Below are 27,287 nucleotides of genomic sequence, written 5' to 3'. Positions count from 1 at the left end.
ATATTACATATTGATGTGTTTATATTATGGAGCTGTACTATATTTCATGAATGTATTCTTGTTTCATGTATAAGAGCAGTGTGATAATAATTTGAAAATTTTCTAGTGTGTATGTGGGGGATTCCACTATCTACTCTTGAGTTTTTGTTTTCAGTCTACTATATGTACAGATAGACTAATCGGGACTGTGCCTGTAGTTTAAAATGGAATCTGGGCCTCCACTGGGTATCGATCCTGGAACCCCTTCATTACAAGTGGAGGATGAAGGAAGTAAGTGACAAAAGATAATCTTTCAGCATCTCAAAGTATAAAAAATATTTTTCTACAGGGTGGAAATCATGAATGGACAGGTTGGAGTAATTGCTGAATGTAACTCTTTTACGATTTGTTTTCAAAACCAATAAATGATGGATAAATATAACTTCTTCTGTTGGTGGAGCCATGATGGTCTAGTTGGTAGGGTGTCCGACTGCTACACAGGAGACCCGGGTTCGATTCCCAGAGCAGGTGATCTGAGTTCTGATTTTTTCCAGGCTTGTCCCTGCATAAAGGAGGTCTGGGGCTCACCTAGCCTCAATCAAATGGGTACCCGAGGGTAACCCTAGGGGGTAAAGGTGGCCAGTGTGGTGCTGATCACATCACCTCCAACGTGGCACATTTATACAGAATGTGTGCAGCCCACTCCCACTACATATGGTTTGGTGCATAGTGGACAGGGAACTTTACCTTGCATTTTATTTGTTAGTGTAAAAAAATCTACAGCTCCCTATGAATACTATGAAATTCTGCTTCTTCCATTGACGTTACAGCCCAGGGTGGGCCAAAGCCTCCTTGAAGAGCGTCTGCCATTCCTCACGATTAGTCCTTTTCTTCCAGTTTCTAGACCCTGCTCTCGCTGCATTCTCTTCAAAGTTTCGGCCAAGAAGTAATTTTTTTAATAATTCTCATATTAATAATGTGGTCTACTCGGTAGGGTGTTCAACTACCATGCAGGAGACCCATGTTCTTTTCCGTGGTGGGTGATCGAAGGTTGTAATTTTTCAGACTTAGTCTCTGCACAAAGCAGTTCTGGGTTTCACCACCCTCCAATAGGTACCTGGGGTACAGCACCTTGAATAACGTAGTGTGGAAAACGACCCAAGAAACTGGTTCCTGACACGATGACAATATAGATGGCAGTGCGATCCGTACAGGTGCTAATTTTGTTATGAAAGTAATGCGGCTTAGTTAGCTTTTGGAATATATTGTGTAGATTTGTTTGTCTTGAAAGGCGATAAGTGAATTGATGGAAACAGTTATATTTGTGGAGTGATTTGTAGTCACGAAATGGCATTAATTTACACAGAAAAGTAACATAAATACGTTTTATGTGCAACGCAACACAAGCAGCAACATCGCAATGTGAGGCTGGACATCGAACGTTTGTTTACATTTTTCCAGTAAGCGGGAAACGAAAAGTGTCACATTTCACGCTTGCGAGTTTTTGGGCAGTAAGTTAGAAAACACGCGAGTAAATGTAAAGCAGATCTTTGAAAAATAAACCAGTATTGTCTGTGTGAATTTCCATAAAAATAATGTTTGTGACAATGACAATATTAATGAACCTTTCAGGATAATGCATACACAATATTAATTCTCGCGGCAATTGTCATATTACGAGTTACGACTAACAATCCATACCTATGTTTTCTTCCGTATTGTCAATAAAAAATTCAAGGACGACAGGTCATGATCGACGGTTCAGAATGTTTTAATATTTTCACGACTACTGTACCAAATATTATAACAATTTTCTGATACAAAGAAACGTTACAAGGAAAAGAATCATATGTTGCAGCAAAAACTCTATTTACTTCCATTATAAGCAGACGAATGCCATGCACCTGTACAGACACCAGTGCCTCTAGCGGTATCATTTCAGACTAGAACCTGCCCGAGAGGCCAGAACCGTCCATTTTCCACACTACGTTATTCAAGGCACTGTACCTGGGGTAACCCTGGGTGGTAAGGGTGACCATCACATCACCTCCAAAATTGGTCAAGATCAAGAATGTGTAGGTGCCTACTAGTGTGCTGCATCGAAGCCTTTTTGCTCGATCATTTAATAGTTTACACGGATGACACTAGATGGCTTACGGAATGGACAGTTTCTTCGCTCAAACATTCAAAGGATCAGCATACGCTCGACGAAACCCAGTAGTTCACATGCAACCGTAACTTTTCTGTAGTATTGACCCTTCAAACATGGATCATGTAGTGAAAGATGCCGTGAAATTGAAACTGAAGTGAACATAGTCATCATCTTCATGTTCAAATGAAATTTAGTCCATCTTTACAACACATGAAAATAGATAATTATGGGCTGAAACTACCAAGATGGATTTTTACACACATATTTGTACGATTATTGTCCCATTAAAATATTTGATATTCGAGCTAATTATGCTTGAGCGTGGGAGATTCGATCAAGTATTTTCGAGCGAAAGTGGTCCAATGCAGTACTCTAGTGACTACCTTACCATCCCCTATATGGATCTTCACGACATTGTGCAATGTGAGCCAGCCTCGGTGTCTGAATTGTTAGCACAGTATGCTATGACTGCAGGGGTCACGGATTTGAATCCAAGGCAGGGTTGGGTTTCATCATATCACTCATCACCATCTTTGCGATTAGCCAAAAGTGGCAGAAAAGTGAAGTAAAACAAATCAATCGACAGTGCAATGTGTACGGAGAACTTTATCATGCTACAAAATATGCTGAAGGTAAAGTGTATCTATCGTTACTTATCCAAACTCTACAGAGTGTACCAGGAGTGATAGCACAAATTGAAACTGAAAAGTACACGACAGTACAAGCAAAGAAGTCTCAGTAAACATGGAGTCGCAAACAAACCATTTACGAGATAATTGTGAATGTATGGTTATGATTTGGCACCGATTTGTTTGTACACATGCTTTTCAGGTATGAGGTGCCATAGTCCTACTTAGTAACAAATGGCAGAATTAAAGGGTTCAATATGTTCCAGTTTTAAGCAAAGAAACCTCGGAACGTGCAAGGAGACAAGAGTACAATGTGTACAATCAACTAAATGGCAGATCGTAACCATACGTTCACAATTATCTCGCAAACTGTTTGTTTGCTACTCCCATGTTTACCGAGACTTTTTGCTTCTACTGTTGTATAATTTTCAGTTTCAGTTTGCACTATCACTTCTGATACACCCTGTATACTTGCTAATAACTTTAAGACATGTAAACTGTAAAAAAATGACTGACATGCAGAAATAATTCTGAGGTGGGGAGTGGACACAATATCCCTCCCACGAGGGGAAAGGGTTAATTTTGGATACACTATACATACCAAGAACGTTGAAAGAACAGATAGCATTATGAAGTTTGGTATTTTTTTTTATTTGCTTCTTTTAATATTTACATCTACTAAGTACATAACACTTCATAACACTTCACCACCTCTTTAAGTTTTTCTGTCAAATTCTATTAAGACACTAATGTCTTTTACTTGAAAGGATCTCTCAAAATATTTGGTACAACAATCAGATTACATTATAATATAACAAAGAAACTTTCCATAGCATATACATATATACAAACTTCAGTCATGGTAATGACAGAAAGCAATTTTGTGTCAGAACAATGCTTCAAATGTCATCACTAATTTCTCTCTATACATTTTGCCATACGTTCACTACATGTTGTTACTCACTGGTGGAAATTTTGTTTCTATTTTGTCAAATGTGCAGAATGTATTTCAAGACACTGCGGATATAAGTTTGAAACCTCTTACATTTATATCTACTGCAGCTACGGGTTTGTGCATTTGTGATTTTAAAATAAATAAAAAAAAGACTGCAAAATTAATTTTAAAAGTAGCTCATGTTGTGTACTGCGTTGAAATGTACACAATATCAACCACTGTTTTCTTGTTTGTTTGTTTGTTTGTTAAAGCACTTTGCACTTGCAAGGGGCTAAACAAGAGATTTCAAAATACTTTTCCTACATGTAAGAAAATATTTTAATAGGAAGTTCCATACATTTTAATCAACCTAATACCAAATGCATATACAATGCATAAAAATTAAATAACTCTATACAGTGTAGGTTAACATCATGTATGCACTTCAATAATTCAATATGATCTGTTCATATTTGAAAACTACATTAATAAACAAACCACTCATCGCTAATGAAAAAAAATATTCATAAAACAAAATGTATGCAACATGCCTACAGTGAAATGCATTTCACATGCACTCGACATTCAATGTTACACTTTATGCCAGATATCTATTCATAGTGAATCCAATACAGTGCTTCTCGAATCTCGTAGAGCTTTACTCTTTTCAAAAAAGTGGCAATCAGCTGATATTCTGGATAGCTCCTCCTCCCGCCTTGTTGGGGCACTCGTAATCTTCCCTCACACAGCACTTTCGTTGTGAGGCAAAGTATCCATTGCAGGATCTGCAAAAGTCAATTCAACTTTAGTAACCATTGGCAACGACGGCAGTTGGCGAAACAACTGTATGTGAAAGCAAGCAAAACACAACTATATTTTAAGATGCAGACCGACTACTGTATTATTGAGCAAGGCTCACTCTGAAAGAAGTGAATGGCGCTGTACAGAAAAACCTTGTGGTGTATTTTATGTAACCATAAAGCCAAAATGTAGAAAACTACATTACCAACTACAGGAAACCCTCGTTAATCCCGACTTTGCTTAATCCAGACAGGCAAAAGGAAAAAAAAGCAGAATGCAAGGTTTTAAATGTGGCTAGAAGTCAACTTTATACTGTACTGTATTTAGGCCTATGCCCTTTAAATACACCATAACAAATGTGTTTTGTTGGTATAAACGGAGTTTTAATGCACTTTCTACTGTTCTTTTAGGTTATTTCAGTTAATACAGACTTTCAGTAAACCGGTCAACTTATCCCCCCATTAGTCCGGATTAACGAGGTTTTACTGTAACTGCTTTTTTCTCTTTGCTTCAGTAGTTTAATTCATCAAACAACGCCTTTCTAATCAAATCATTCAACTACTCTCGTGTAATTTATGAAAAAATCAAGCTTTCATTTTGTTAATGAAAATTATATTTATGTCATTTTTAAATTTTTAGGTCATTCTATTGTTTTTTTAAAGATTTTTTAGTTCAACTTCCATGCAATAATTATAACAATAAGCATGAATGCACATGGAAAAAAACACCAATCGTAAGTGTTTACGCTGGTTAATTTTAGAAGTACAGCAACACCTCGTTAATCTGGACTAATGGGGGAGATAAGTTGATGTGTTTAACGAAAGTCCGGATTAACTGAAATAACCTAAAAGAACAGTAGAAAGTGCATTAAAACTCCATGTATAGCAACAAAAGAAGTTTATTATGGTGTATTTAAAGTGCATAGGCCTAAATACACTATACAGTACAGTACAAAGTCTGCAGGAAACAGAATTTCATCAGTGGTTGACTGCCTTTTCTTTGGGAAGTTCTCTCGTTGACTTCTAACCACATTTAAAACCTTGCATTCTGCCTTTTTCCCCCCTTGCCTTTTGCCTGTCCGGATTAAGCAAAGTCTGGCTTACCGGGTCTAGATTAACGAAGTTTTACTGTATAAACATATCAAGTCACTCCCAGTGCCCCTCCAGACGAATCTGAAAACTTGACCACGATATAAGCGAGCCTCCACAATAGTGTAGAGGCTAATTTTGTCACATTGTAATCAAGGAGTCCTGGGCTCAATCCCCATTTTGTATGCATGATGTAGTCTAGTTCTGGGCACAGTCAACCTAAAATAAACTTTGGCCATCTTTCTGGACAGTATTAACTCTTTGCTAACAATGTTCACAAGTATTTCACAAACTTCTTGTTACGTTTCACCAGTCACTACTTTGTGATCAAATATGGCAGCAAAAATGTCCCTCAATTTCTAAAACTTTAAAACTTAATTGCAATGTGTTATCTCGCTTTCTTCCTTCTGTTAAAAATAAAATAGGTACAGTGCAACCCCAATTTTACATTTTCCCGTACTATACATTCAACCTTGATGGTCCCAACATTTTTTACCACATTTTCAGCTTGGTCCCCTGAAAAACATAAAACTGAGGTTCTATTGCATATCCCTGATAATTAGCAGTAAAGTAATTGACAGTAAACATTATATTTACCTCAGCACTTGATGGTATCTTAGGTGAAGTACTCAACCAAGAACTTGGGGCCCACAAAAACAGCTGACATATCGTTGCCGCTAGTTCTGCAGTCAAGCGCTGAAATTGTACAAGAATCAGAACTTTGTGACAGAGATATAGTTAAATCATTACTAAATTTAAGAGATTTTACTAAACTAAAGTCACTGTCTAATTGCAGTTGAAAGTAACATGTGAAAGTGAGACTATTAAAAGTTTTGTTTCTTAAACAAATGAAAGATTCAAATAAAATTTACATGAATTTATTTGTGAAGAAATTAAATATCTTTTCCAACCAATGGAGAGTTTATCTTACATCTTACCTTAAGGGTTTTACGCAACATTAAAAATCAACTTTAAATTAAATAATAAACTTTCTCAATAATAATAAATATGACCAAAGTATCTCAATTCAATTTTACCAAAAAATTACAACAAAGGCACCATTATACTTCACTTAATCTTGTTTAAGAGATCTAAATTAATGGAAGGGGGACAAATTACGGATTCAGTAATGTAAGTGAGATGAAGCAACCTATGTTCACGTAAATAAAGGGAAAACGAAGGAAAGTAGAAACTCCAAAATAATAAGAAATCTACACGAAGGAAGTGCCACTTCACTCCATCATGCATTACCAAATCCTCATAAACCTGATGAAAAGCAAAGTGGCGTGACAAAGAGTTTGCATCGAAGGAGAGTGAGACCAGGAACAGCTACGTATTTCCGCACCTGCAGGTCCCGTGATGTCACTCCTTCCCTATCATACAAGGGTGCCCTTTCTCTTTACTTCTGAGAAACTTAAGATTTTGATTTGTTTTTGGAAGAATTTACCTTTATGGTGTATAAGTGGTTACAACTTCAATACACTAACATACATGTATACAATCTGAATAATGATAATATTTAATTGAACTATAAAATTAAATTAACAGTTCAAAAATGAGAGAAGAGCATTGCTGCTTCCATGGTTTCCCACATCATCTTTAGACGAAAGTAACAAGCAAGAAGAATTAAATTAGCAGTTCCAAACAGATTTGATACAAAAAAAAAATTATGGTGTGTACTGTAAAAGATCAGCCAATCTGTCATCTATTAGAGATGTATAACCAAATAAAGGTTCACAGGAATAAAGACTTCCAAAAAGGTTGTTACTAGCTGTTCTTAAGCTGAGGTATGTGTTGACTCAATGTACAACTCCGTTTAATTTTGACTAAATTCGATTTTAAAATGTTGGGTGCGTCACCACTTAGGTATACGGGGTCCAGCCCCTTACCGTTACAAATAACAACTTTAACGTTGCATAACTAAAAACTTAAAATATTCTAACTTCCGTTAAAAGCTTGAGGCTGTAAACAAGAACTCAGCACACATAAGGACAAAAAAAACAGACAACACATAGAATTATACTGGCCATAGGGGCAGTCGCCAGAGCCTCCTTTGTCTGCAAAATGCAGTCCAGGGTGTACTACGTGGAAGGTTACCCCTTACAACCCCAATTTTGACTAAATTGATTGATTTAGTTTATTTTACTTCGTGCTTTGTGCCTATTGGCTAATTTGCGAAGATGGAGATGAGTGATGAAATTGATGAATGGACATTCACAAACAACCAAGCCCGAGCGGGATTCGAACCTGGGACCCTTGGCATCGCAATGCGATGTGCTAACCAGTCGGCCACAGGGTCGGGCCCCAATTTTGACTAAAATACGAGGGTTGGAGCATAAGTCATGAACAGGGAATGGATTTATATGTAAATACAGGGTGATTCAAAAGTCTCTTGACATTTTCATCAAAAAGCTTTTTATTGACAAAATCGACAGTACTGCTGAAAAGAAGACAAACTCAGTACATTTCAATGTTGTTAGCCAGTAAGTCTAGGTATAGCACCCATCTCTCTTGCGTAAACCGTAACACATGCTCCAACATAGCTGGCGTGATCTCTCCCTGTTGCTGCAGCTATTCCCTGCGTCAGTTGCTCTATAGTGTTGATCTTTACTTGATACACCCTAGTCTTAATTAATCCCCAGAAAAAATGTCTAGGGGAGTCAGGTCTGAGAGCGAGTTGTCCAAAGTTTTGGTGAGCCACAGCCAATTCACCTATGGGGGAAGGTGTCAGTAAGGTAGTCCCGAACATTTCCTGCAAAATGGGGTGGTGCACCATCTTGGTGGAAAACAACAGTGTATTTTATACCAACCTCAACACGTTCGTTAGCGATATAAGGAAAATGTCAAGAGACTTTTGAATCACCCTGTACATATTTATGTATAAAGCTGAAATCAGTTATTTTCTGTATTATCTTTATGCATCATGGCACGTAGACTCGAAAAATTTAGTTTTCATTTTCCATATTTGCACATATTAGGTTTTGCCCACATTTTACTATATATTAGTTATTTTTACATATTATTTCCATATTTCAGGACAATTCTCAACATATATTCCATATTTGTGCAATAACTACATGTACCCATGTGACCAAAAGAGTTGTGTGAATTTGTTGCGAATAACTGAGGAAGTCTGAAGCAGCGTTAAGCAAACGAAAGTTTATGACTTTCTTTTACACCCTCCAATTGCGTTAATTACAAGTTTTTTGTCATCCGAAAAACTTTTTTTCCTCAATTTTACACCTCTCAATTGTTTGCTTTTGCTATTGTAAAATATTTCAAATTCCTGTTTATTTACAATTGTCAACAATAGAGAATGAGGACTCAAGCATTGGCTCCTGGTTGCTACAAATGTTATGTTGGCAATGATGGAAGAGAGCACAATGTAAGCAGCCCATAGATAATCTCAGCGGCGGCTCTAAGGGGAGAGCTGCCGTGCCATGGCTCTACCCTCAGAAAAAGAAATAGCATTTGCTTTGCCAAAATGTAGTTAAATTAATACATTTACGAACTAAGAGATTCGAATATCATAAGCGTTCCAGCTTACGGCCGCCTCAATTCCTTCGCTGCATTCCCAGCTGTTCTCTCACTTGCTCTGGGCCAGCATAGTCTGGCCTGCGTGCAGAGGCATGAAAAAGTCTCCGCAGTCAACGAGCGAGGAGGTGGGGTGGTAGCCCAGTGGCAGCCATGAGACAATCAACCAAGCCAGGTCACGTCGTGGCACGACGCGAGAGCTTTAGCATTGTGTTGACATAGTTGCAAACTTCACAGAGAAGTGACTAATCCTGACCATTTTGTAATATTCGTTGGAGAAGTAATTTGCTAGAAAGGTACTTTCCTGCATACTTGGCAAGAACGAACGTAATATCTTCCCCAAATGTATATAACCATTTAGATAGATGCGTCTAAAGAGCCATCCAGACTTTTTTGTTATTGATTTCTTCCTTACGAAAAGATATATCCCTTGCTCTCACGCACACAGACACTCATGTATTACAACTGACGTTGACAACATTGAAGACATATACTGTAAGTACAAAAGAATTGCCTAAATATCAAAGGGAATTCGCATCACCAGGGGATTTTTTACTTTAATATTCGTAAAAAATCACATGGAAAATCTATCAGTATAAGAATTTTACTTGGAGATATAATTCAATTTCTTGCATTGAATTCTAAAAATTGTAGATCTACAGTTCATTTAGCAGATAATCATATTTCAGTTGTTAGTAACACCAATCGTCTGCCGTTCTGGGGTTGCAAATTATAAACAAAGCAAGGCGAGAATACCGATCGACTCGGTGTCTCTAATTGTCCAGTGTTTTTCTTTTTAGTGAAGTGAAAGTGTCCGATGGTGTGTGAAAGGAAGGGTAGTTAGTAAAGATGAGTGAGATTAGAGCATTATTAAATACACTGTTTTCAGAGGAACTATACGATATTAAATTAAAAGTTAAATAACTTGGCTGTCCCATGCCAGATTTAAACATCAATTCTATTTAAAAATATCAAAAAAATGGTAAAGGTGACAGGTCGCATTTATTGCTTAGAAACTCTGGGCGACCTCCGCACAGCATGCTTCGACGCCAGGGATTGCGGGTTCGAATCTCGGCCTGGGCATCGGTGTTCTTTGTGAGTGTTCACTCATCCTTATCTTCGCGATTAGCCAAAAGTAGTACAAATGCGTAGTAAAATAAACCAATCTTAGGAACTCTTGAATTTTTGTCTGCAATTTTAGTAAACAAAGTTTCATTAAAATTACTTCTTTCATTAGATTTCTATGACATATGCTAGCGACAATTTTTCGATTTCTTGATCACGTTGGCACTACCCATCATACTAGGTGCCAATGGATAATCTCACCCTCGCTACTAGTATTGGATTCGATTCTAGTTTCTCTTCAAGACATTCACGTTAATAGTTACAATGCCGAGACTGTATTTTATATAGCTCATGTAGTGTCTTGTATTATTAAAAAGGCAAATTTTTACAATTTTAAGTCCATATTTAACCATATTTTGGTGAAAATAACTAAATATGTATTTACATATTACATATAAATCCGATCACTGGTTATAAACATGTATGCTTCGTGAACTTCTACAGTAGTCTTTATCTTGACTCTTTGAAGCACAAACTAGACGCAACCTCTCCACGCACCACAGTACTTATTCATACCCCAATACGTACCCTGGATGGATTCCTTAGCAGTAGATCGTTCACGAGTCTCTTAAAAAGTAGAGGAACTTCTTCCGGAAGAGGGGGGAGTTGGTCATCCTTGTACGTTCTGTTGGTCAGCCTTCCACTCTCTGCAGTTCCGTAAAATGGGTTAGACGCCCCAAATAACTCGTAGGCGATTGCACCAGCTGCCCACGCATCTGCATTGCTGTAGTTTATGCTTGTGAAGGGTCCTGGCACGGCACATACCACCTACAATTACAGAATGCAGGAACGTGAAAAGTGTACTCGCTACAATATGATTTGAAGGGCTTGGGAGAAAACATGGTGACATTTTGGTCATTATTGAGTTACAAAATAAAAAGAGCCACCCTTCAATTTTTAGCGTAATTGCCATGTCATGATATTTGCATTGGACTCATTGAACCCTTCTGAAATTGGTAAACACAACATGAAAACAATTAATGTACAATATATCTTTAATAACCTATCTGCTTAATAAACTCAATAATGACCACGTTTTACTCCCGAGTTTTCATTTAGCCTGCGTCAGGAAAGACAGTTTCTCTCAATCTGAAAAACTATGATATTTGAAATTATGAAAAATTACACACGATTTGATACTAATCACTAGGGGCATGCATATTTAGTTTTTGACGAAAAAACAAAATGTCAAAAAAAATATTGTAGTGTTAATTTTTCATGTTTTTGAAAGGTGCGACATGCATTTTGCTATCATGTTTTGTCACGAAATAATGCGAAATGAAGTGCAAAATGCGAAATTAACTCTTAAACACGAAATTTATGGTTTATTTACCGATGTGACAACTTCTGAGGTCTGAATTATCCTGTGAGTTATGCAATTCACGGAAAATTGATTAATTCTGTTGTTAATATTGGAGAAGCAAGAATGGATTACTTTACACAGAAATAAACTTAATAGTCTGATAACTACATAAATGTGCTATTAGAAGTGAAATGTTAATTTTGTGTAATAAGTGTAGTTTTTAAATCAATTTTAGAATTATATTCACAATTTTAAAATCAAAATCTATTTTTATATACCACTTTTCATCCAATTTTTCACTGCTATAACACCGAAATTTTATTTTATTTACTGCTTTTGAACTCAAAATCGACTGTTTTTGTACTATTTTTATTTACCAAAAATATGTGCCTCTAGTAATCACAAAACTATCAAAAATATCTAGGCAACAGAAAACCACACGAAGATTCACATAAATGCTCTGGAAGGAATTCTACGCAGATGTTATCTTTCAGATTTTGGAATATCATAGTGGTTTTTCAAAGGGAGACGAAAATTTTAAAATAAGTTGTCCTTGCGAAGGCCAAAGGTCCAGCCAAACCTTAAATGAAAGAAACAGAGAATCACTGAGACTTATGTGCCCCTTCCCAAAAACTATAATGCGATGGGATAAGTGTATCAATCTTGGTGGAGATTATGTTAAAAAAATAAAAATGGTTCTCCAGTCATTATCTCACTTGCCCCCATATATGAAAACAAGTGACAGGACAGCATAAAAAAGGCTAATTACAATATTATTACTCTCAATCACACTACACAGTTCTCTCTCAATACATGCTCAAAACATATGAACAGAAACAAACAACATCTGGCACATTGTTCACTACTGTTCCTTTCTTCAGCTTAACTAATTGAAACACACACCTCTGGTGCCATGAGTGCTGTGTTCCCGCCTCTGTCGGTGTCTGGTGAATGGTAGGGAAGGGACAATCCGTGGACTTTATCAGCCAGGCAGCAACCAAAGTCTGTGATGACCAACACAGGGCAGTCTTCTCCCTCCGACAAGTCAAGCAAGATGTTGTCACACTTCAAGTCCCTTCAAGAAAATTGTCAAATTTTTCAGTATAAAAACAAAACACTTTTAACTATATACTCCAATGCTTCCAGTTGCACAGAAATCATTAGAACAAGATAAAATATTTAAAGCATACACAAGATACTAATAAAAACTAGGACGGAGCCGATATTAAAGTCTATAACCTTTCCGATTCTCACCAATTGAACAATTCAAATTAACGTTTAAAAGTTTCTCCAAGTTGTTACGTATTAAACTGCAATTACACGCATCGATATGCAACAGTTTTCATTAAAATATTCCAAGAATTACATAGAAATATTAAAATAGCTGTCTTTAATCACAAAATGACCGGTGCTGTAGTCATGCAGTCAGAGATGTACGCTAGTTCGAGTCTTCTGGGGGTAAAGGTCACAACTTTTCTCCTGAGATTCCGGCCAGTCTATGCGACCACCGTCAGGAGGAAATTGGGGAGCTATGAACGAGTAGCATAAACCTATAACATCAACTGGGGGGGGGGGGGGGGGTATGTCATGCCGACAACACCGCAACAGGTTGGATGAGTTCCCACTTCTGCTGAGGCATGTGGAAGTGAGGCCGGCAGTTGGTAGGTAGGCCCTGACCTTCAAGGGTTGATGCACCATGGAGTTATCACAAAATACATTTTCCACACATTGCTGGTGTAAAATTAATGTAAATTATGAATTTTGCATATTTTCAGGATAATCAGACACTGCAAAAGTGTTGTTCATCATATTTGCAGAACTTACGACATACCCAGACTCCAAGAAAGAATTGGCTGGTAACAGTGAATCAATTTCGATCTATACTTTCTGATACGAACACCACTGATATTGGCTGATGCTGATGCTGATATATCGGCATCAGTATCAATTCAACCCTAATAACAAACTGTGAGCATATTAACCTTTACTAATATTTTGGTCGATATATCGACCATGCAGCTGATTACAAAATTCCTGTTTTTTATCATCTTGATACTTTTCTGTTCAGTCGGAAACACTTACAGTGGGTTAAACTAAACTTTGGCACGTCATGTGGATGCACCCCCCCCCCCCCCCCAGTCCAAAGTTACATATGGAAGTTGGCGCGAATTTTAAATTTGTACACTTATTTGACAAAAATGTTATAACTGGTAGACTATTTGACCAATCTACTTCGGGTAACTTTTGTTTTGCAGATAAAACATCAGGGCATGCAACCGTGCAGAAATCAAAATGCTAAAGCCAATAAGAGAGATTTTATGGGCAGTGGCCACCAACTTTCAATGAAAAAAATCATAAAAATGGGGAGTTTGCCCCTCTTCCCCTGCTATTTTGGGAAGGAGACGCAAACTTTAGCCTTATTTTCAAAGAATGGTCCTTTCTCAACTGAATGAAAGTCATTTCATGTTCCTGGGTGCATTACATTATCGAATATGTGGAACAAGCTACCCAATTTTATGATTTTTTCATTGCCAACCCCTCTTATTGGCTCTGGCCTTTTGCTTTCTGCATGGTTGCATGCCCTGATGTTTTAGCTACAAAACAAAAGTTACCCGAAGTAGATTGGTCAAATAGTCTAAGAGTTATAACATTTTTTGTCAAATAAGTCTACGAATTTAAAATTCACTCCAAAGGCCTCGGCGAACTCAGGGTTACTTTCTGACGACTCACTCGGCAGAGTAAAGGTTAAGCAAGACTTGAGAATTGCAACAGCTCCTATGGATAGCTAAAACTACCAAAACTTAATGTGATCATCCCCTTGATATCTGAAATTAAGTAATCACTCCTTCCCTTCCCAAAGACATAAAAATGGTAAAAAAAAAATTACCAAAGGACATCCTTGTTATTACTCTTTCATGAAGAAAGGTTGAAACAGCTGAAATATTGTGTTACAGCTAAACACGTGCATGAAATACCAATAAAGGTAAGTGTAAAAAATCACTTACACTATTCTTTAATAAAAATGTTTCTGCTACAGGTAAAAAGTGTGCTGAATGTACCAACTGTCAAATCTACTGAACAAAAATAAATTTCAATCTATTAAAATATTTTTTTGCATTGCAGAATTTTCATTTTTGATCAACATTTTTTACAAGTAAGAAAATATGTATTTTGATGTAAGATTTCGGGAGAATACAAATTGCAAATCTTCATATAATTATTTGAAATTTGATGCAGGAAGTGTAAGTTCTTCCAAAATATGTTTACTTACTTGTAACAACCATAAATTAGAAATAAAATGACTGATACCTAACATGAAAATGAAAAACAAGCACTTAGCATTTTCCTTTTGATATGTAATGGATACAGCATCTTACCTATGAGCAACTCCATGGGCATTCATGTGTGCAATTCCCTCAAGGAGCTGAGTAAGTAGCAAAATGGACACTCTAACAGGCAGGCGCTTCTCTTGCAGGAAATGCTTCAGACTTGTTTCATACCTAAAAGATAAGGTAATGTCAAATCTGACATGATACAATTACAAAATAAATTACCATGAACTAAAAAGTACACCCAGGAGTAGAAAAAAACTAAAAATAATTGAGGTGCCAGTCCTTTTTTCAGGAATCAGAATATTACATACGTGACATTTCGTACTTCCAAGTTGCACAATTTAATAGTTATTTCCTAAGCCTTCGAAAAAAGTAAAGTGCTCCGTGTGCTTTGCACCATGCCATGAAGGCATACAGAGGGTGTGGAGTTAGGGCCCCATACTTTCTTGATCACAGCCGAAGGTGGGAGTGATGTGATCAGCACGATGCACCTGGCTGCCTTTACCCTCCCGAATTTTATCCAGGTGCCCACTTTGTATGATGCTGGGTGAGCGCCAGAGCTGCTTGAACAGGTGGAAAAAATCCCGGTTCTCCCCCGCCAGGGATCGAACCCGAGTCTCTCGCATGGTAGTCAGATGCCCTAATGACTGAGCTACCGCGGCACCCTGAGCCTTTGAAATTAATCGGAAATAACTATTCAATTGTGCAAAGTGGAAATATAAAATTTCACATAGTTAATACTCAAACCGCATCCATCATGAAATCTGATTATTATTATTACTATTTTGCAAATACAGACAAGGAAAATCAATGAATCAAATTAAGATAAAGCTACACATTTTAGATGAGACCTTAAAACATCTAATTTATTAATTAATACAAGATTGAATTAAAAGTAAATTTTTAAGACACACTTACGAATATAATCATCAGTCAGCTCCGAGTTATTTCTAACAAAATTACATTATGTGTGTATTTGATTTTCCAACAAAGTATAGAAAATACACAAACAATAAAAATCAATACTGGACTCCACCAAGGGTTCCAGGTTCGAATCAAGTCCTGGCCAAGGTTGTTCTTTACAAGTATTCCTTCATCAATTTCATTATCACCACTCATCCTCATCTTTGCAAAAAAGTGCCAGAAAAGTGAAGCAAAATAAACATACTGTAACAGATTTTTTTTAAAAAAAGCAATGAAAATATCTATAAGCAAACTCAAAATATTAATAAAATATTTTTAGAACTAAATTTAAAAATTCAGACACATGGTGACCTTGTATTTTTCTACCCTTGATTATACCCAATATTATTTTTAACACCGAGAAACAGATTAATTTAAAAAAAACTTCAAACCCCTTCTATAAATTAGATATTATGGGTTAACACACAAAATATAAAAATTCCAGCAAGGAGATGAGCAAGCAAAGGAAAAATGTAGAAGTTGTAGGTCTCCAAGTACCTCTAAATATATTACCTCTTCATGACGAGAAACAGGCTCATGTTTCTTCCTGAGCCATCAGGATTGATTCGTACAGGAAGTGCATCAGGGTAGAGCACAAACGATCCAGGTAGTTCTGGCACTCGGTCGGCAAAGACGTAGTACATTTCGACAATATTCGAGTGAATGGGAAGGCTTTTATTTCGGTCTTGCACACTGAAAGGGAAAGGAAAATTGTTATCAACTGTCTGTAGATACAATAAAAAAAATCATACTACAAAGTACTGGAATGTATTTAACACACGAAACCTCTTTACGTCTTGTGCTCGAATAAACAGGGTTTCATGAACTTTTTGTACATGCAAAATAATCTAACAGTTATTTTTAGTGGCTTTTATTGATTTTATGTGACGTTTCGTTCTAGTTTCCCAGAACTTTCTCAAGCTACACCAAGATATACATACAAAAACACAACCTCACATGGCTAGTCACTCTACACTTCTAAGGCTAAACAGAAGGAGGGATTAGCCATGGGGAACCCCTTATCATGTTTGTTAGCCAATATATGTATACATTGGATAGAGAAGGGAGCAATGGAAACCTTGAAAAATGAGGTGATACTGTTCAAGAGATATGTGGATGATGTGATCTTCATAGTCAAAAGCAAAGAAACAACAGAAGAAATGTTTAGATTATTGAATGAAGGCCATGAAAGAATAAAGTACACAAAAGAAGAAATGGACAATGGAAAAATTAACTACCTGGATATATCCATTGAAGTGAAAGGGACTGAAACCAGGGTGTACCATAAAAAGTTAGTGGAGAGAAAGTATAACCACAAGGAATCTGCACATGAAAGGAGAACCAAAGACAACATTTGGGGAGAATTTTGTACGGAGAGAAACGAGATTATGCAAAAACAAAGCAAGCTATGACAGAGAAATGAAGTGGATAATGGAGGCAGCACAGGAAAATGGATACAAAGCAGGGGATATAATTCACATCATAAGAAGAACAGAAGAAAATGCAAAGAAGACAAACAATAAAGAAAAAGAAGAGGAGGAGAAAGTGCATCAGTGCAGGAGAAAACTTAATGTGTATCATCAGACCAAGCCAGGGTGTGGAATCCTGGGGGGACAGTAGGATCTCCCCATAACAATTTTGGCCTCAAAAATCCCCCAATCAAAAACTTTCGGGGGGAGAGTCTTTGTTACAAGAAACAAAAAAATAAACAATTACTTTTAATTTCAAATATACTGTACTAAGAATAATATTGAATACATACACAAATTAGTGTAGTTGTGAGTGTTCAATGCCTTTTCTCTCTCAAGAGATCATTAACAAATCTACATCAATACGCACAATAAAACAAGAATGCAAAACCATAAAACCTAATTGATTTATATTAACATAAAGCAAAAACTTAATAAAAACTTGCACATAATAAAACCACTTCAATTATTTCATAATTTATTAATATCTTTAAACACTTACTAAAGGAAGTAGTTTGCTACTTTATAATATCTGATGATATAATACCATATAATTTATATGTATGTTTGCGATGAGGGGAATTTGTAGATTAAGATCTTTCTCCCATCCACCATTCTTAAATGATTTCACACCCTGAACCAAGTCACCAATTGCTGTACAATGATGCTTTTGTAATAAGGTGGTGGTCGTCCATATTCCCTCCTAAAATTTAACTAGAGAAAATAACAAGTAACGAATGCATACCAATGAAGTGCAGGAAACTACACAGAGAAAAAAGAAAAAAGTTTATTAATACTCTTTTTCAGTAAAAAACAAAGACACACCTAAAGCAAACACAGCCTTGTTTTGCATTTCAATATCTGCTACATATTATTTTCTTTTAAAAAAAAGGATTGTTTTCTTGCCTTACATAATTTTGTAAAATAATGAAAACATTGTGAATAATTAGAAAAAAAGATTCTTAATAAATATTTGTTTCGCTCTAGTTTTCTACGCATCATTGGTTTGGCAAATGGCAAATTACAGACCAAGACAGGGGTTCCCAAACTTTTTTTGTTTCACGGCATCCTTATTGTTTCAAGATTTTTCCGCCATGCCCGAGTCAGAATGTAGGCCTATCTAACACTTGCAATGCTCAGTTACTGTGGTTAGGTTGCTTGCCTTAAGTTAAAAAATAAATACGAGGTTTATTTTTTAATTAGATGCAGTTTTGCGCTTAAGTTGGCAACACTGCGTGCTTAGTGTTTTGCGCATGTGCGTTACTTAAAGACATGCCTTGCATGTAAACAGACTCCATTTGCACGTTGTGAGATGCTTGTTGTGGTTGTGGTGGACAATGGAAGTGGTGCAGATGATTAAAAATCCCGCCGAGTGTGAGATACGACCAGTGATCAGGTTTTTGACCGCAATAAATGTGAAAGCGGCAGACATTTATCGCCAGTTACATGAGGTATATGGTGAGAATGTCATTGTTGAAAGCTAGGTGCACGAATGTTCATGACGAACCACGATCAGGATGCCCCTCAATCATGATGTTCTGGGACAGGTTCGGGGTGCTTCTGATTGAGTTTCTGCCGAATGGACAAACAGTTAATGCAGCCATGTATTGCCACACCCTCAAGAAACTTTGCCGATCAATACAGAATAAACAACGAGGAATGCTGTGTTCCAGTCATGTCGCTGCACAACAACGCATGGTCACACACTGCAGCTGCCACACAGTCGCTCATTGACTCATTTGGCTGGGAGCGGATGGACCACCCTCGCCCCTAGCAATTATCATCTATTCCTCCACTTGAAGACTTTTCAACAGAACCGATGAAGCCAAACAGACCATGACTGATTGCCTGTTTGACATGGAGGCAGATTTCTTTCATGAGGGTCTACAAAAGCTCATCTACCGCTATGACAAGTATCTCAACAACCATGGGAACTACGTTCAGAAGTAGCTGAATGTATAAATCAACAGCCACAGAGGTAATTAAATTTCTTCCTTTGCATGTTTTAGTTTTATTTCAAAATGGCCCCTAATTAAAAAATAAACCTTGTACATATTTCAAATTCAGAAATATTTTAAGGTATGTGTAAAAAGTACTAAATAAATACAAATTTGGAACATTTTGTGGTGCCCAGGCACTGCAGTGCACACTTTGGGAACCACTGGACTAAGCTGGAAACTGACTCTTGCTGACCCTGGACGAAGCTGGAAACTGACTCTTACTGACAATTTTCCACCCCCATGATCTCTTTCTGACTAATGATGTAAAGAAAAATTAAGGCACAATTCGAACGTCAGTTTGTACACACCCTGTTGTTCCAAGTTGTGTAAAAAAAAGTAAAAAAATTAAATGCTCCTATGTGCTTTGCACCACGTCCCTGGCTGGCTGTATCCCCCCATAGTTTCCTCCATGTAGCCACATTATACGATGCTGGGTGGGCACCAACGCCTCTTGAACAGGTGGAAAAAATTCAATTCTTCTCCACCGGGGATCAAACCTGGGTCTCTCCCATGATAGTCAGATGCCCTAATGACTGAGTTACCGCAGCTCTAAGCTGTGAAGTAGCATTATTGAGAAGTTGCAGCACCACTGCTTTCATGTAAAAATAGCTGTAGGAGCACTACATTCTGGACATTACAGGAGCTGTCACACACCCACACAAACAATCTTATTTGTTGCTTTCCAATCACTCTCAGGGCATCTACAAGTTTGTAAAAACAATATTCCTAGACTTTTCCAGATCAAGTCATTATGGCAATTTATGTATGTAAACATGTGTGTAAAGTCACTATATTTTAGCTAACCGCCAGACTTAGTATACCATATAACCAAGTTTTTAGAATATTAACTTCGCAAGTTCAGTGAGTTATTATGTAATACCTGTCACATATTAACTCAAGGTTAAACAAAGATAGCTTTTTTATTTAAAAAATTGTAACAATTAAAGCATAAATGATAACAAATACAGAAAAATTTAGAAATATATGTACTAATCCTACTATCAACCAAACACAACTCAAAAATTGCAAAAAGAAAATGGTAAATGACAAGAGCCACTTACTGTCTTACATTTCTACTTGAAAATAGTTCAAAACACGACTCATTTTCCTACAGCATTTTAGAGGTAATTTATACTATAACTACCGACAATATTCAGTTTAATGAACTTAAGTATAATTTGTCCACAACAAATTGAAAATTTCGCACTTGTCCCCCTTTTTCTTTGTTCAAAAACCTTCTTTTAGCGCACTACTACAAAAACAGTGATTCTTTCCAGAAACAGTACATTTCCCTGCCTTTCCAGATGGGTACACATCCCGATTCTTCCCTTAATGTGGTACTTCTTGCGTGTTAGCAAAAGGGTTGGTAACTTTAAGAATGCTATGAAAAAAATATATGTGCATATTTATTCTTACATCAGTACTTACTACAATGAGGTTATACTTCACCCAAGCAAGATTTCAAATATATAAAAAACTGATACTAATAGTTAATTTTCCTAACCTTCTCTCCCACTCGCTGATCTCTTCATTGCTGATGTGGTACTGTGCAGGAACTGTTTCTCTGTGCATTGCCCTCAAAATTGACATCGCATTGGACTCTGCATCATAGTTGAACATCATCTTCACAGCCAGAGGAAAAGACTCCACGCTTTCATCTGAGACTTCAATACTTTTAGCAGAATCCTCACCTGAAATGAAGAACAGGTAATGGCAAAGAATGAAAAATTGTAGTGATGTCAACATTAGCATTTAGCACGAAATCAGGCAACACTTTGTCAACTAACAGAAAACATCTGTGGAGACTTTTGGTTCAACCCTAGGTCACCTGTGCTGTACAAGAAACTCTCACCTGAGGGAACATGGCCTCATAGGCCCACACCTATTTCTATCATTAAATTAAAAAAACATTGTGTTATTGAATCACTGCTTCCTTTGTTGCTTACATAGGTGCAGTTATATATTAATTATAATAATTACAAAAATTACCTTCACTAATTAAAAAAACAATTATTGTATGAGTGTCGCATATATAATTATCATTCACTAAACCTCAAAAGCACAATAATAATTTAGCATTTATGCTTTTATCTTTATTTAGGTGTGGGCATTATAATAATTACAAGAATTACCATTAATTGTACACTCGCACTGGCATTAGTGTCTTGAAGAACATGCATCACAGTGTAAATTTTGCCCCACATGTACGTTATCTTTGTTTTTTTTAAAACAAAAGTAATATAGAAACATTGGAAACACCTTAGGTAAAAAGGTAAAGTGTTCCCCTGTGCATAGCACCACGCCATGAAGGCGCCCCACACTTTCTTGATCCGGTCGTGAGTGGGGGTGATGTGATCAGCATCATGCCCCTGACCGCCTTTACCCCCCAGGTACCCATGTTATTCGATGCTGGATGGGTGCCGGGGCCGCTTCCACCGTTAGAAAAGTTCCCGCATTTGAACCGACCGGGGATTGAACCCGGGACCTTGAGCATGGTAGTCAGACGCGTTACCGACTGAGCCACCGCGGCCACTCTTAGGAAACCATGTAATTTATTTTCATTTTTTAATTTACAATATAGAGAATGTCTCCAATTTAGTTTATATTTGGTATACTAACTAAATTTGGCCTTCTAATCACGAATCTGTTGTTGAAACGTGGGAGTCACATGTGGAAATCGGAAATTTTTAGAGCTGTATCGCATTGTTTTACGAACAAAATTTTAAGTAAGCTTGCCTTCATGGGGCTATCCGTGTATGGTTTGTGGGGCTACCTGTGCATAATGTACTGATTAGAAGGCCAAAATTAGTTAATATACCAAATATTAACAAAACTGGAGATTCTTTCTTACCCTAACCTTACCGAAAATTGTTCGTGGGGATATCAGTTAACTGTTTTACCAATGAGCACATATTGTAACAAAATATAAGTTTTGTAGCACTAGCTTCTTCACTGCGCAAGATGCCATTTTTCTAGAAGCACGCTCTAACACCGTTGCCAAACTTACATCTAATCAAAGTTCGCATTCCACATCCTCTTCTACCTCGTCGTTCTCTATTAATGCTCTGCAAGTAACAAAGCAAGTGTGGGAATGCTGTAGACAGCGCAACGAATACCGAACGTCACTTGTTCATATCATCAAACATGGTTTCTATGAGAATGATCGTGGTAATGAAGAATGTAATTTTGCAACATATATAGACGTAAATGTACAATTTCTACACGCCACCCCAAAATCTTAACTCCAGATACGTTACCAGGACTGCATATTTGTAAGTATAAGAAATTGGAAAGAAATTCGAGACATTCTCTGTGTTGTACATTCTTACCAAAACAAGATGTGGTGGGCCTGATAAGACCCCACAGAACCTTTACTCAAAGTGTTAATTATTTATGGTAAATGTCTGTTATATCGGAGACACATTTCTTCATTTTTACAGAGGAAACTACTTATGGAAATGAGTTTCTGTAGCATTTTGAAAGTTCGTGAAATGCTGCACAACTAGAAATAAGCACTGCGGAAATAAACTTGCATTTTGTGCAAAGCGACAACATTATGCCCTTGTTTCCATTATGTACCTGCAGACGGTGCAAGCGTCGAAAGTCACGTGGTCTCGCCAGTGTTTCCAATCGTGCCTTTTTTAACGAGATTTTTTCTTTAATTATGCTTACCTAACCTAACCCAACCTTGCCGGAAATGGTCCATGAGGCTATCGTGAATGGTTTTGGGGGCTTTCCTTGAATGGTTCATGGGGATATCGTGAATGGTTTTTGGGACTATCCGTCAATGGTTTGTGGAGCTATCGTGAATGGTTTTTGGGGCTATCCATCAATGATTTGTGATGACATAATGAACACGAAAGTAGGTATTTTTCGATTAAGAAGGTTGAAACAATGCATACCTACTCCAAATCGACAAAACACAAGCACGAATTGCAATGATCCACAACTTGTATGTTCCGCAAAGGAAGAAAGGAACCAAAAGAATTACTCGTAATGTGAAAAATTGGAGTTATTTTTGTGTAAAAAGCATAATGGCACCTTCAACTATGTTCCGCAATACACAATTGGTAAGTACGAACCATCCAAAACACAAAATATAAGATTTTAACGTCTCCGATATAACAGACATTTACCTTGTTTATTGCATCACGATTTTTAACCTAATGTGAAAATTTTCCTGTTTTTTCTAGTAAAACCAACATGGGTAAATTAGGCTAACCACCCTTGCAGACCTTGACCAAAAGGAAATCCAACAAGAGCCTTTGAATATGATCCCAAGATATCAGAAGCATACATTTTATTGAAACGTTCTCTTATGCAACTAAATGGCCAGTGTTTTTGTTTTGGTGAAGGGGATTCAATCTCAAACTGAAACTCGCAAATTCTTATGTTGATCTAACATCATGACAAACCAGAAGCTATTGGAAAAGAAGCTGCTATAATAATCATGCCCTGATATTTTCTCACATGTAGACCAAGATTTGAATTAAAAACTCACCATTATTCCACCTTGCAGCATGCACAACAGCACTGCAACCTTTAGCAATAACTGGTCCTAAGGTTAAGTTTTTAAGACCAATTTCCTTTCCTTCAACCTCAAGAAAGCAACTCAAGTCACCCTTTTCCTTTGGTAGCTTAAACCTTGACACTGCATCCTGTAAAATATAAGTTTCAAATCAAAGTTATTACATTTGCTCAATAATTAGAAGGACTAAATATACTATGTATTATTTTTCTAATATTCCACTGTTTCCACGATAAGAATTTACTATCCTTCGGACACCTATAACTCCTTAGTTTCGTCAATATATTCGACATTCGTACTTACCTATCTGCTTCGCGGAACATTCTTTAAGGTGTATTTAAGTTTTTTTCATCAAAGTAATTGCAATTTTTCACATTACAAGTATTTCTTTCTTGTAGTCTTTTCACTTGCCTGAGACATATTATGGTGCGTACACCTTCCCACATAATCGCGCGTTGTGCTTTTGTTTTGTTGATTTTCATTCATTATGCAGTGTTTCAACCTTCGGAACCCAAGAAATACCCGTGAACAAAGCTCATCTGATCTTTTTTTTTTTTTTTTTTTTTTCTTGAAGAAAATTGTAATGTTTCGTGGCACTATCCGTGAATGGTTTTTGGGGCTATCCATCCTGGAATCGGTGGGAAATTTAAACTAAAAAAATATTTTCGTTTGAAATTTTTTAATCCAAATTTCCCACCGAATCCGGTCTCTGCCTCTGGGGTAATTGACCTACCGCCCCCAACCGGTAAAGTGGCCCCGCCGTCTCTCCGCTCCATTAAGACTTTCTCTATAAAGTCCCTGTTAAAGGCATGTTAGAAATTGGCCGAAATCACCTGCCCCCAAATGAGACCCAAACTTTTAAATTTGAAGAAATCTGTTTCCAGGATATGGAAAACTAACCTGAATTTCACCACGCATCTACGACATGTCATATTAGGCATATACCCAGAGCCCATTCCTTCGAACAAGTCGCTTACATTCACTGTCACATTTTCGACATTCCTTTCCTTCCTTCACGATTCAGTGTTCAATTAAATCAAAAAATAAACTGGATCTTCCACACCCGGTACCACGCATCCACGACACGTCATGTTTCTAACTTTCGTTGCAAACACAGACAGTTCGAAACACTGGATACCCAATGAACATGAACAAAACACAATCACGACGCATGATGATGTACGAAGTTGTACGCACCAAAGGCTATTGTCAGTGGGAGAATTAATTTTCAACAATGAACATGAATTTCCCCTATCATACATTCCCACATCACACAAAACACCTTCCCGATGTTAAACAATACTACAGGAACTTATTACGGTAAGTAGTTTCTTCTGTAGAAATGAAGAAAACTGTCCGAACAATAGAAAACTAGTACAGTTTCCACAAATCTAATAATTGTTAACTTATGGAAAGTACTGATGAATACATCTGGCACTAAAGTTGGCTCGGGTACCCTTTTCTACACCCTCCATTTTTCGCACATTTCAAATATTCTCGTTACGAAAATTAGTTCTTCATAAGAAACGATGTTTCTAAATAGCGCAGAAAGTAATTTTTTTAGATCTACGTGCTAGGAAACTTACGTTTTTCAATATTTAGATTCCTTATGTAACGTCGAAACGGTTTTGCAGGGATTTGATCATGGCGCATCTTAGATTCATGTCACAGGCGCACGTCTGAACATTTTCTTTTTCTTCTTATCTTTGACTTGTGCAATGGGATAATTTGCAATTTTTTCTTGTTATGAATGACTTGTGCAATGGGATAATTTGCGATTTCAATATATTATTTATGTAATTTATTGGCGGATTGGATATTTGAGACATTGCAATTGTTTTGTGCGACTTTAGACATTGGAATTGATTTGTGTGACATTGAATTAAGACAAAAGGACTAAATATGAGATTGACACACGTTCAACGGATGAAGGTCATAGAGGACTTTGTTCGACGAGACATACGGGACATTGTAATTGACTTACAGGGAGATGGTCTGCTGCCCCACGAACCATTGGCGCTAGCCCCACGAACCATTGGTGCCAGCCCCACGAACCATTGGCGCTAGCCCCACGAACCATTGGCGCTAGCCCCACGAACCATTGGCGCTAGCCCCACGAACCATTGGCGCTAGCCCCACGAACCATTGGCGCTAGCCCCACGAACCATTGACGCTAGCCCCACGAACCATTGGCGCTAGCCCCACGAACCATTGACGCTAGCCCCACGAACCATTGGCGCTAGCCCCACGAACCATTGGCGCTAGCCCCACTAACCATTGACGCTAGGCCCACGAACCATTAGCGCTAGCCCCACGAACCATTGGCGCTAGCCCCACGAACCATTGACGCTAGCCCCACGAACCATTGACGCTAACCCCACGAACCATTGGCGCGTGGATAGGTTAGTTCAGTTAGGTTGAGATCGATAGTTAAAATTTGGTGTCGTGTTAGTATCACGATCTAGAAATTGGAAATAATTGCGAACCATTTCAAACGACAAAATTTCAACTTTAAACGGCTGTACAGTCGTAAATACTTCTTTCCGCGCTCCAATTTTTTGTTATTCACAAATAGGATCAAATAATGTTCATAATGAAAAAAAAATAATTTCAAAATTCGAGGGTGTAGAATAGGGTACCCGACCCCTAAAGTTTGACATACACTATGCAATGTCATGTTAAAACACACACACATAAAGAAAATGAAGCAATCATACACAAACATTTCATCATATAGGAAACCTATTTTGCTGTATGTAAGAATGAAAGATATGATTATGTTTCAAAAACACGGGAAAATATTTAATTACTAGTTGTTTGTAAACACAATACTTACCCTCACTTCCCAGCAAATGCCTTCCAGTTCATCGTCCTTTGTTAATATCCCAGTTCCTGACGCAAGACTAACACCTACTAATGCAAAAAATGGTGCTGAATCTCCAAATAGTAATCTTTTTGCAGCCCTTCTTCGTAAATCTGCTGCTAAAGAATTGGTGACACGGTTAAGTATGCTATCAACAAATAACCGACGGGCATGGGCTTGAACCTGTAGGCCGACATTTCGTACAGCACTACTCCCAAAATTTGTAAAAGTGGACTCTGATTTTACTCCCCACGGGAGATCATTTCCTCTGGCTTCTTCCACCACGTTTCTCGGATTTCTCTGGAATCTAAAATTTCGCCAAAGAAAACGTCCATTTTGTAAGAGTCGATTTACGACAACTCGAATAGACATTTCGGTGTCGTCAAAATGTAGCACCCGAATGGGCGCAAGTCTTTCAACTAGTACCCTCAGCTTAATGTTTGCGTCTGTCAACTTGACGATAATATATCAAACTATGACACGAAAGATAAACCAAATTTTTATACAAATGCAACTCTTCACTACACCTCTTGACCTTCCCCAATCTTCTCCAATCAAATGCGAGTCAGCTGTTAACGGAAATGGCG

General features: G+C 37.4%; 1 protein-coding gene across 1 annotated transcript; it reads right to left on the bottom strand.

Annotated features, from left to right (window-relative positions):
* Window positions 1-3,461: 3,461 nt before the first annotated feature.
* Window positions 3,462-27,270, bottom strand: Pink1 (PTEN-induced putative kinase 1). The gene is made up of 9 exons (XM_083132499.1): window positions 26,674-27,270; window positions 23,811-23,967; window positions 20,814-21,000; window positions 16,354-16,533; window positions 14,923-15,045; window positions 12,449-12,620; window positions 10,771-11,010; window positions 6,181-6,279; window positions 3,462-4,479 (listed from the first exon to the last, which is right to left on the bottom strand). Exons 1-9 carry the CDS (start codon window positions 27,070-27,072, stop codon window positions 4,306-4,308), a joined length of 1,731 nt encoding a protein of 576 aa, XP_082988625.1. The 5' UTR covers window positions 27,073-27,270; the 3' UTR covers window positions 3,462-4,305.
* Window positions 27,271-27,287: the final 17 nt, after the last annotated feature.

Source organism: Lepisma saccharinum, chromosome 12, assembly GCF_977018435.1.
Source record: "Lepisma saccharinum chromosome 12, izLepSacc3.1, whole genome shotgun sequence".
In the NCBI taxonomy this organism is placed as follows: domain Eukaryota; kingdom Metazoa; phylum Arthropoda; class Insecta; order Zygentoma; family Lepismatidae; genus Lepisma; species Lepisma saccharinum.
The sequence above is the reverse complement of the archived record's forward strand: the minus strand, read 5'-3'. Positions and strand labels throughout refer to the sequence as shown.